This window comes from Mirounga leonina, unplaced genomic scaffold, assembly GCF_011800145.1.
Source record: "Mirounga leonina isolate KUSES-001 unplaced genomic scaffold, KU_Mleo_1.0 Mir_200, whole genome shotgun sequence".
Classification (NCBI taxonomy): domain Eukaryota; kingdom Metazoa; phylum Chordata; class Mammalia; order Carnivora; family Phocidae; genus Mirounga; species Mirounga leonina.
In genome coordinates, this window is record NW_023270503.1 from 2284464 (window position 1) to 2296159 (window position 11696).

The window sequence follows — 11696 nt, forward strand, 5'->3', positions numbered from 1 at the left end:
TAAGCCGGACTCTAGGGATGAAAATACCAATAAGGCGGGGTTCCTGCTCCAAGGAAAGCATAGCTTAATGGGAGAAACAGATGAAAAGAATCAGCCCTAGCAGAGCCTGGTAAGCCAGGAGCGATAGAGGTTCAAGGGGTTCTCCTTGCCCTGCTCTGAATGGGGGCCACCAGGGAGGGCTCCCCAGAGGAGGTGATGCTTCACCTGAGCCATGAAAGATTGAGTAAGAGTTGGCCAGCGCACAGTGGTGCTGGGGGGGAAAGGGCATTCGGACCTCAGACCAGCAGGAGGTGGGGGGGCTAGGCGACTGGGAGAGGCAGGGGGGAGGGCGGGGCTCTGTTTTTCTTGCCAGCGGTACCCAACATGGTTCTGGATTCATGCCGAGCCTGGCCACGCTCATCTCTTTACATCTGGTCCATGGTTGCTTTTGCATGACAAGGCCAGAGCTGAGCAGATGCCGTCTGCCTGCAGATCCCTGGGCTCCTGTGGGGCCCCCCAGCATGGCAGCATTTGGCTTTGCAGAGAAATGGGCAAATTAAGGCCCATGTGTGCGGAGCTGCCCTTTATTCTGAGGTGCGGGCACTGAGTTGCATTTGTCTTGCTCTCTAGCTCCTGAGACAGGGTAAGTAAGGCACCCGGCCCAGTCTCTGTGCTTGCCTGGGAGGGCACATGTGGGGCACTGAGACCCGCCCTCTGCCACCTGACCCCGGGGTCAAGTCCTGGCTGCACGCTTCCTTGCTGTGTGACTTTAGACAGCGTTTCTAGCCTCTTTGTGCTCAGTTTCCTCATCAGCATCTTTGCTGTGTGACTTTGGTCACACAATAGTATCCACCGCACGACATTATGCTTCAACAGCCCCTGGGGTACAGAAGAGCTCAGTACGTAATAATAGAAGGAGCAGATCCATTTAGGTGAATTTTCTAGATAACTGTACTTGCTCCTCTGAGACGCCTTCTGGAATGAACTCATTCCAAACTGGATCACTCCCCTCCCAGCCTTTGTGACAAGAATATACAAACAGTCACTTACACTCTTCTGCATGACCTGAGGCATCGCGAGGACCACGACGACCGTTCTGGGCACCACGGTCGCGGCCCAGGCCCAGGGATCCCCAGGAGCCACTTCTTGCGGTTTTCCTAGGTTTTCTCCATTCATCTGCCTCCTCCTTTGCCATCAACTTGAAACTCCTCTTAGAATACTTGCCTCTGATAGCACAAACAGCCCTCCTTCCTTCTCAATAGTCACTCGTTTCTTCTACGAAACCAGGCGCAAATACTTGCTAGAATTGTGTCCAAACTTTGAGTCAACAGGCCCTGAGTGGAGCCCAAGGTGCCTAAGTAGAGTCTGTGTGCTGTATCTGGCCCTTTGCTGCATGTACCCGGGCTCCCATCTATGCAGGTGGACAGGTAGGGGGGCCGGAAGCGAGGCACGTATCACCATGCTTGTTACAACGAACACAGCCATGGGCCCAAGATTCTCCCGGTCCATGCTTTTTTTTTTTTTTTAAAGATTTTATTTATTTGACAGAGAGAGACACAGCGAGAGCAGGAACACAAGCAGGGGGAGTGGGAAAGGGAGAAGCAGGCTTCCCACTGAGCCGGGAGCCTGACACGGGGTTCGATCCCGGGACCCCAGGATCATGACCTGAGCCGAAGGCAGATGCTTAACGACTGAGCCACCCAGGCGCCCGGGTCCATGCTTTTACAATAGTCTCCAAAGCTGTTGGCTTGACGTGACAGTCCATCAGTCTGCTGTTCCGGTCAGGCCTACCCATGGCTTGTTCTCTCAAGACGTCAGCCTCCAGACAGGAGGGACCATGTCTCAGCCACGCCAGTGACACCAACAAAGAGCAGATGTTCAGTCTGCACGGCCGGTCTGTTCAAGCCAGTTTGCTCTCCGCTGTTCACAGGAGCGGGGATTTGGTGATGCCCACGTGTTAAAATGCACACTCCACAATCTCTGCCCGCTTCCTGCTCCCAGAGAAGGACAGCCAGCCAGACGGTGGGGCAACCTGCTCCCCACCGGGAAACTCAGGTCCAGGAGAAGAGAGGAGCCCCTTTTGCTGGCTCTGCAGACATCCCTGTTTAAGGAGGACTGACACGGCTCAGTGAAACCAACACCCATCATCCATTCCCAGGAAGGAACAGAGCACCCAGCGCCCCCTCCACGCGATGATTCTTTTTTGAACTCCAATGGAGGTTTTGTAAGAAATAATAGTTTATTAATAGAAGCGTGGTCACCATTTTTAGAGATCTGCTGGTGGTGGATCTTACAGTCCAAAGTCTTCATTTCCCATTGAGAAATGAGGCTCAGAGAGGGGAGGTGACCTGGTAAGGGTGGCCCAGCAGAACTGGACATAGAATCCAGGCCTCTTCACTTCCATCCTGACAGTTCCTGTCTTAAAGCCTAGTGGCTTCCAACATTTTTTTTCTTTTTGTCTGCTACTTTGTGGAGCTGAAATCTTAGGGGGATACCGTGGAGAAAGAGAGAGAGAAAAGCAGAGTGGCTCTCAGGGACGGGGAGGCTGGGCTGCCATCCTAGAGGGGCCTCTGAGTTGGAAACACAGCTGTGGGCTTGTGGTGCAGGTGAGGAGGGCCCTAAGGGCAAGCGAAGGGGCTCGTCTGCTTGAGCCACAGAGTCCTGCCCTCCGCCCACGGAAATCACATGTCCTGGCTGAAGTTTACATCCTTGGAAAAATAATGAGGGTTGGTCACTAATGGCCCTTGGAGAGTTGTCACCCGCCTGTCGATAATTATAGAGCTTTAATGGGGCTAATTCAGAGAAAATCAGGCTCAAGCCCTGGTCGGTTCCTCTAAGGCCAAACGTCCCTTTGCTCTGCTGATGGGGACTGACAACATCATTCTGACCTTGGTTTGCACCTGGACCTTCCTCACCCGTATACCCTTGGGAATAGGAAATCAGCCCTGGCTGTTCTTTTTCTTTCTTTCTTTTTTTTTTTTGAAGAGAAATGTCAGCCTCTCAAATAGTTTTTAAAAACTGTGGCAAGAACCACAGAAAAATGGTCAGGCCTGAGCTGAAAGCATTTCATAGTTGGGAAAACTGAGGCACTGAGCCAAGCATTGCAGGGGGTACAAAGAAGAATGAGTCATCTGTCCCCGCTTCCCAGGAGCTCAGAGGCAGAGAATTAGAACTTTAGGACCTTCAGAAGTCTATTCATTCTCCTTCTTTAAATTATTCAAAGGTTCACACAGCCTCCTGGACTCAGTTTAACCTCCTTGGTGTAGCATTCAAGGCCCTCTGTGATATGACCACTTGGGCCTCATCATGGATCTTTTCCCCTTACTTTAGCCACTTGACTATGGCACCTCTGCTGGGCTCTTTCTTCCACCTCTACCTGTGCACACGGCAGTCCCCCTGCCAGGAGCACCTCTCTTTCCTCCTTCTACTCAGCCAGCCTGCTTCCTCCCTTCTCCCAGGCTCGGAGCACAGCCTTCTCTGTGGGTGAACTCTGTGCAAACCAGCGCTTCCCGTTTGGGTTCCTGCCTCCCTGTTGTCACTGCTGGGCTATCTGCGCCTCTCGGTTTCCATGAACTCCCTCATGTCAGAGACTGAGTCTCAGGCGTTCTTGAGTCTCGCACAGTGCCTGACGTACAGCTGGTCTTGTCATGGTGAGTACCTAAAACTATGGTCTGGGTGGTACATGACTGAGCTCCAAGGAAGGGGGCTCACGGCCAGCGGGGACTGGGAACCGCTCCCAGCTGAGGGCCTTGGGGACGGCGCTGCCTTCACTCCATCCCTGCCCCGGGCCTCCATGGGCACCACTCCTGACCCAGCCCGGCGCGAACCACGCAGGGGCAGTGTCAGCACGGGTGTGTGATGCCAGGCTGGCCGATGGGACAGAAGGGCAGGTCTCTTGGGGACTCTGGGAGAGCTTGCCTCGATTTTCAACTGAGATACGGGCAAGGAAACGTGTCCTTGTCAAACTGAGGATCTTACTGTTACATGTGACACCCGGACCCGAAGCAGCCACCCAGGACCAGGAAGGAGGTCAGCCGAAGGGGAGCAGAGCACAGCCACGGGGAGAGGGGGACAGAGCCGTCACCTTTGAGGATGCCGATGAGCCACTGCATATACACCTACTTGGGTGTCACGGGATCCCAACTGTCCCCATAGTTTAAGACACTTGGCATTTTCTGTTACTTGCAACCTGAACATTCTAGTCCTTACAGCTTTGAAGAAGGGCCTGGGTTTGCACAGGTGGAGGCTGGGTGGGAGAGCAAGGGCAGGGGAGGGGCACCTGCGGACGGTGCGGCCCGGGGCCTGGCTGGGGGGGCAGCAGGCAGCAGAGTCCAGCTTGGCCAGGCCACACTGTGGACCAGTGGGAGGGAGGACACTTCTAAACCCAACGCTCACTGCCTTTGCACCCCATCATTGCCCCCTATTAGATCAGTTTGGAACGTGCGAATTTTGTGCTTGGGTCTTGAGGTGACTTAATAAAGGATGAGCTTTAAAGAGAAGGGGGAAAAAAGGCTGAATAAATAAATAGCACTTCATTCTCAACCTTGGACAACAGAACAACCGCCCTAATTTCTTTTTGTTAGAATAGAGATAATCCAATAATTAGGGCAGCAAATAGCATAACCCTGGCTAAAGCCGTAATGAACCATCTGGCTTGAATCACTTAGGCTAATTCTCAGGATCTGGTTGTCAGAGTCGAGAGGGGGCCTGGGTCTGGGGTATGGGCTGGAGAGCGGTTCTGCGCCAGAACCCGGTCCCACCACAGGAAGAAGCCAAGATTTCTGTGTTCCCGTGCCTGGGAAGTCTGCTCAGCCACTGATGGGAGCCAAAGCTGGGGCGGGCTGCTCGTTGAAGGGGACGAGGGGGCCCAAGCTGGCCCTGGCTCAGCCACACGCCCTCCTCCTTAGCTCTTTTCAGCAGACTGCGTGGTGATCTGGGTGTGGCCAGCCCACCATTCAGGCTGGCAAGTCTGTGTCCAGGATGGCCTTGCACTGCAGACCTCAAGTGAGTCTGTCCCCTGCTAGGACACATGAGCTCCCTGGGTCCCGAGACCCAGTCCTGTTCCCCTTTTCCCACTCTCTGCTGCTGGGACAGTGCTCACTGAAGGAAGGACTGGAGTCGATGGGCTGGAGGTGAGGCAGTGGGCCTGAGTTTGGGACTTTCCCTACCCTTTCTTCTGGAGGTGGCTTTGGGTTCAGGGCCTCCAAAGGGGTGACTTGGGTCCCAGTTAGGGCCTGCCCAGATGCACGGCAGGGGAGGAGGTGTGATCTGCCCAGGGTGCCAGGAGCTGGGGGGTGGGGAAGATCCAGGGCACAGCCCCGAGGGCATAAACTCTCGACCCAATTTCCCCAAGCTGGTAGGAAAGCGGAGGGAGAGGACTGCTCCCCACCCCCAGGCCGCGCTGTCCGGCCTCAGTACGCCCGGCTGCGGCCAGAGTGCCGAGGTCCAGGCCCCCACAAAGTGCACAGGGGACAGTTTCCCCTGCCCGGAGGGCGGAGGACAGGCCTCCTCCAGCTCTCTCCTGCCGGGCCTCCCTAGGTAGGCCGATGAGAGGTTGGCCGCCTCCCCCAGTGGCACTGGTAGTCTCCACCTTCAGCTTCCAGAGACACATTTTATGCTTGGGGAAACTCCAGCCGCCCCCCCCCCCTTCCCCGCGGGGCAACCCCCCCCCCCCCCCCCCCCCACCCCCGGCCCTAGGCCCACGTGAACATCCAAACCAGGCGCGGCCACCCTCGCTGCGCTGCCCGCGGGGGACCCGGCCGAGCGGCCCTCGGCTAAGCCGGCGAGACCCCTACCCGGAAAGGTCCACCTCCGGGGCAGGGCTGGTGTGGCAGGTCTGACAGTGACGCGGCTGGGGCGACGGCGGGGCTGGGGCCCTAGCGAGCAGCGCTACCTCCCACCCCCACCCCCATCTCGCTCCAACCCCTTCCGAACCAGGCGGCGCCCTCCTCGGCCTCGGTTTCCCCTCCAGTCCCGGGTCCTGCGCGGCAGGCACCTTCAGAGACCGGAAAGGCGAGGAACGCCCGCCGGCCGGGCCTCGGCCCCGGGGACCCCGGCGCTTGCCCACTCCCTGGGGCTCGGGGTTCAGCCCGGGGAGGGGGGGCCCTTCCTGGCGTGTCAAGCGGGCGTAACAGGTGGGCGAAGGTCGGCGGCCCGGGAGAGCGCCGCGGCGGGGTCCACGGACGCGGGCGGAGGAACGGCTAAGGTTTTTCCAAAGGACAAGCGGCCCCGCGGTGCTCTGGTGCTCGGCCCGGGCGCCCGCAGAGCCGCCGCGCTCTGCGGGCCGCCGGGCCCACTCGGGAGGCCGGCGCGGCCCCAGCCCCCGGCCTCTCCTCCTCCCGCCCCAGCCCGGCCCCTCGGCGGCGAGGCCGGCCCGCAGCGGGCTCCGGGGCGGGGAGGACCGCGCGGCCGGCAGCAACTGGTGTCTCCCCCGGGCGCAGCTCCGCCCTTCCCGGGAACAAAAGCCGCCGCCCGCACCCGAGCTCCCCGCGGGCGGGCCGAGAGGGGGCGCGGCGCGGGCTCGGAGAACCGGGCCCCGCAAATGGGACGCCCTCAAGGGGCGCCCCCAAACTTCCCACCGCACCAGCGCAGGTCTGCAGGGCGCGCGGAGGGCGCACGGAGCAGGCGAGGCGCCGCCACGGGCGGGGGGTGGATGCCGGCGAAAGGGGAGACCGCAGGGGGCCGGGGGACCGGCGAGGTCGGGGGAGCGCGGCGGAGGCCGGGCCGGGGGCGGGGGCGGGAAGTCGGCGAGTTGGAAACTTACTGCAGTCGTCCGACTCGTAGCCGTCGGCGTCCGGCTCGTCCTCGGGCGGCTTGGCGGGCGGCCGCGCGGGGCTGGGGCCGGGGCCGGGGCCCGGGCTGGCGCCGTAGGCTCCGAAGAGCTGGTCGACATCCTCGTCGTCCGCGCGGGCGCCGTCGGAGGGGCTGCGACGGCCGGCGCTGGCGGCGGCGGGGCGCGCGGGGGCGTCCGGGGGCGCATTGGCGCGGGGCCCGGCGGCCGGGGGCAGGCCCCGCGGGAAGCGGGGGAAGTAGTCGGAGATCTGCTTGATGGGCCGGATGGGGCCGGGGCACACGTCGATGGCCATATGCTCCTGGATGCTGATGGTCGCCTTCTCCCCGCGCCGCCGGAGGGTCATGCAGGCAGCGCGGCCCCGCCCGGGCGCGGCCCGGGGTGGGGGGGCGCGGCGGGGGCGGCTCAGCAGGCCCGGCGGGGCGCGGCGAGGGCTGCGGGCATCGCCGGCGGCGCCCCCGGACGGCCCTGACGCGGCTGCTGCCTGCTCGGCGGCGGCCGGCGAGTGAGTGCCGGGGCGGGGAGGGGAGGGGGAGGCCGGCGGGCGGGGGGCGGGCCCAGCCCGCGTCACTCGGCAGCAACCAAGCGGCGTGAGTGTGCGGGCCGCGCGGGCGGGCGCGGAGCGGAGCGAGCCGAGCGGCGCGCGCACACCCGCGGGCACCGCGCGCCTTCCCCTCGTGCACACTGGCCGGAGCGCGGGGAAGCGGAGCCGGGAGCCCGTGCCCGCCCTTGTTGGTTCTGCTCACTCTCCCAGGACGCACGCGGGCTGCCAGATCTCTCCGCGCACGTAGGAGCGTGTGCAGACGCTCGGCACCGGCGGCCCCTGGCCCACACTTGCGGGACACACCCAGACACGTACCCATACGGAGCTGGCTGAGGCTGCCGTGGTACAGGACGCCCCCGGCACACCCCGCCCGGCGGGACACACAAACACGCCCCTGGAAGTGATCGGGGGACTCCGAGCGCAGCCCTCCCCCACCCCACTTCAGCGGGACGCACGGCCACATTCCTAGGAGTGTGGGGACAGGTTGCTGCCACACCGCTAGGACATGTACATCCTCAGCGGTCCAAGGTCATTGTGGGCACAGTGTGTTCACACTTCCTCTCAGGTCACAGGCAGACACACACTCTCCGTCAGCCTGAGCCAGTCCCTCACACGGTTGGTGAGCAGCTCGAGGATCCCGTCCCCCCTCTCCCCATGGGCACAGGGTGGGTGAGAACCTTGAGTGGTCAGAAGAGCGGAGAGCAGCCGGGGGCCTGGGCAGAAGACACCTCCCCAGAGAGTGATGGACGGGGTAGAGGTGCGGACGCAGGGCGCCGCCTGCCAGGGCTCAGGCCTCCCAGGCAGTCAGATAACCAAACAAATCTGGACAGCCCAGCCCCAGTGCTTTCCGGGAACGCAGCTCTGGGGGAATGGCAGCTGCTTACGCAGGTGTGTCTCCGGAAAGCCCGGGGCCGGGACAGAATCCTGTTTACTCCCTGGGTGTCTAGTGACACACCAGAAATGCTTATCTTCTTGGCTGGGTCCCTTCCATGAGCCTGGATGAGGGGCCCCAAGCCTGCGTCCCTCCCTCCACCATAACCCCTTGAAAGGGGTGGGGAGCAGAGAGAAGAGAGAAGAGGCCCTTTCTCATCACTTCAGCTGCTACGTTCTGACAGATCCTTTGAGCTCTTTGAACTTCAGTTTTCTCGGCTGTGAAATGGGGCTAATTCCAACCTAACAGCATTATGGTGAGGCCCCTGCTAGCACAGAACACAACAGATCAGAGGTGCTCAAGAGCGTTGGCTTTCTCTTCTCCCTTCCCTTGGGAGACAAGTCTCACTGGTGAGAAATGATGGGAGAACCATATGCTGTTTTGTGGTCGGTTCTGCCCTGGGTGGTTGGCAGTCACTCTTTGTATCAAGAACATTCACAGCGCTCATCGCATCGATTCCTTACATTATTCCTTACAGGATACACTGTTCTCATGTTCAGGTGAGGAAATTAAAGCTCAGGCACAGGGGCGCCTGGGTGGCTCAGTAGTTAAGCGTCTGCCTTCAGCTCAGGTCATGATCCCAGGGTCCTGGGATCGAACCCCGCATCGGGCTCCCTGCTCGGCGGCGGCCTGCTTCTCCCTCTCCCACTCCCCCTGCTTGTGTTCCCTCTCTCGCTGTGTCTCTCTCTCTGTCGAATAAATAAATAAAATCTTTAAATAAATAAATAAATAAAGTTCGGGCACACTGACTTACCCACAGTGACTGCTGGCTTGTAGTAGAGCTGGGATGAGAAACCCAGGTGTCCTGACGCCCCCCTCCTCTGCCTCTTCCTCCCCACCCCTACAAAGCTTGAGGGGTCAGAGCAGAGCTGGGAACGCAGGTAAAATGTTGTCCCCCAGACAACAGAGCTCTTCCTGAGCTTCTGGGATGGAGACAGCCCAAATTAAGGAGGAAGAGGAGGGTTAGAGGGAGGGGGCCAATAGCCTCAGGGGTTACGGTGGGAATGAACCCACCTGGGGGCTCCCTAAGGACAATCTGGGATCCTGGTGGGAGAAAAATTCAGCCTTCCAGGAGTCAAAGGCCAAGGGAAGGACAGGAGAGCCTGGAAGCCTAACACAGTGGGTTTAATAGGCACAGAGTGACTTCTGTGCCGAGGTGCTGCTTTACAGAGTGATTATGTAATGATACAGGTATTAAAATACAGACACTGAACCATCATTTCATAATTCCTTCACTTGAGGAGAGAGTGCTGTCGTCTTTTTACAGTTGGGGAAACTGAGGCTTCAGGAAGTCAAGTGACTGGGAATGAGTGTGCACATCCTGACCCCTGACCCTGTGCCCTTTTGACATCAAAGGTATACCTCTGGGGGCGCCTGGGTGGCTCAGTTGTTAAGCATCTGCCTTCGGCTCAGGTCATGATCCCAGGGTCCTGGGATGGAGCCCCGCATCAAGCCCTGCATCGGGCTCCCTGCTCAGTGGGGAGTCTACTTTCTCTCCCTCTGTCCTTCCCCCTGCTTGTGCTCACACTCTCTCTCTAATAAATAAATAAAATCTTAAAAAAAAGGTATACCTCTGTGCTCAGTGGGGGTGGGAATAGAAGGGTGCTGACCTCTCCCTCTGGCCTCTTGACCTGTGGGTCTGGCTTTTTGGAGGATCAACTCACAGCTTTTGGCTCTGCAGCTGCTGGCTCTCAGAGGGTCTGGAAGAAGTGAAGCAGGCCCAGCCTCCAAAGCACTGAGTCAGGGAGCCTTGGGATGTCCCTTGGAGAAAGAGGTGGCATATGTGGGGCCAGCCTCCCGCAGGTGGCAAAATAAAAAGCCACTCTGAGGTCTGAGTTCCTCCAGCTCTGAGCCCCACTGAGATGGGGTGGAGTCCCCTGGAGGGGTAGAATTGGTGTTATCTGGGCAGGTGTCCATTTTCTAGAAAGTATGGGCTGGGAGTCAGGCAAATTTGGATTCAAAACCAGTGTCTCCCAGCTCCTAGGTGTGTCTGACTTTGGGCAAGTTGCTTCACTGCTGAGGATGGATATAAAGTGCCCGGCATGCAACAGGCACTCAGTCAATTATAATTCTCTTGCCCCTACCTTCTTGGTGCAAACCATCTCCATATGCCCTGTGCCTGCCTCAGTTTCTCTACCAGTGAAGTGCAGTGGGCCACCCTCTTCTTGTCTGTTGCAAAGACCAGGTGAGGATGCTTGGAGAAGTGAATGCACTTGCCAAGGCTGGGGTGCCGGCTGGCAGGAATGAGGATCTTTAAGCCGCTGGACCTGTCCAGACCCCATCATGTTGGGGTGCCCATGAGCCTTCCATGTTGGCAGCTGGATCGGCCCTTAACAAAGTTAAGTGGGACAGTCTGCCCTTGGTCACAGCCCTCAGGAACCCTGGGCCCACGCTTCCCCACCACTCCTGCTTCTCCTAACAGGCTTCTAGCAACCCCGTCCAATGAGGTAGAAGTGGGTTCCTCGAAGGATGGCCCAGGGGTCTGTACCTGCAGGACGCTTGTTAATAACGCAGATTCCAGGTCCCTACCTCACACCCACTGACTCAGATATGTGTGAAGACTCAGGATGCATCTTTTTTTTTTTTTTAAGATTTTATTTATTTGTGAGAGAGATAATGAGAGACAGAGAGCATGAGAGGGAGGAGGGTCAGAGGGAGAAGCAGACTCCCTGCTGAGCAGGGAGCCTGATGTGGGACTCGATCCCGGGACTCCAGGATCATGACCTGAGCCAAAGGCAGTCGCTTAACCAACTGAGCCACCCAGGTGCCCAAGACTCAGGATGCATCTTAACAAGCACCCCTGAATTATTTTTATGCACAGTTATTTTTATGAGAATCACTCGGTTAGAAGGTGCTGAGGTTTAATACAGTGATTCTCAACCCGTTTTGCTGCTTCCACACTGTTCAGTGTGAAACACCCAGGTGGGGGTGGGTGTTGGGATTTCTAGAGTGCTTTGGCAAAGTCCCACACACACCACTTTGGGCATTGTGACTTCTTTCCTGGCTGAGAATGACCAATTAAAGCCTTTCCTTCCAGGAGGTGACAGGCATCTTAGAGGAAATGATCCTGCACTTGGCTAAATACCCTTGGTCGGCATCTCTGGCTGGCTGGGGTCCACGGGCCTGGGGAGGAAAGGCCCTCCCTGGCCCTGGCCTGACATGTACGCCCGATTTCCACTCTTCCCGGATTGCTGGAGGAACGCTTGGCATGTTGTGCTGAACGAACCTTCTCTATATTCATAGGACTCTTTTACCCAAAAGAGGGGCTGATGGAGGAATTCTCAGCACCGTGGCTGGTTGATGGAGATTCCTTCCGGGGGCTCTTGAGAATCCATACTTTTCCAAGTATTTATTGAGCCCCTCCCCTGTGGCAGGCCCTGTGTTAGTTCTGCAGGGGGCCTGGCGATGAAGTCCCGTTTTTCTTTAGATTCTAGTGATGGAGGGCAGACCGA

General features: G+C 58.7%; 1 protein-coding gene across 1 annotated transcript in view; it reads right to left on the minus strand.

Annotated features, from left to right (window-relative positions):
- Positions 1 to 7199, minus strand: part of DOC2B (double C2 domain beta) — a 34110-nt gene extending 26911 nt beyond the window's left edge. The window contains exon 1 of the mRNA XM_035027606.1: positions 6743 to 7199. Within this exon, the coding sequence (XP_034883497.1) occupies positions 6743 to 7115 (373 nt within the window). The 5' untranslated portion in view covers positions 7116 to 7199. The remainder of the gene's footprint in view (positions 1 to 6742) is intronic.
- Between the last annotated feature and the right edge of the window lie 4497 nt (positions 7200 to 11696).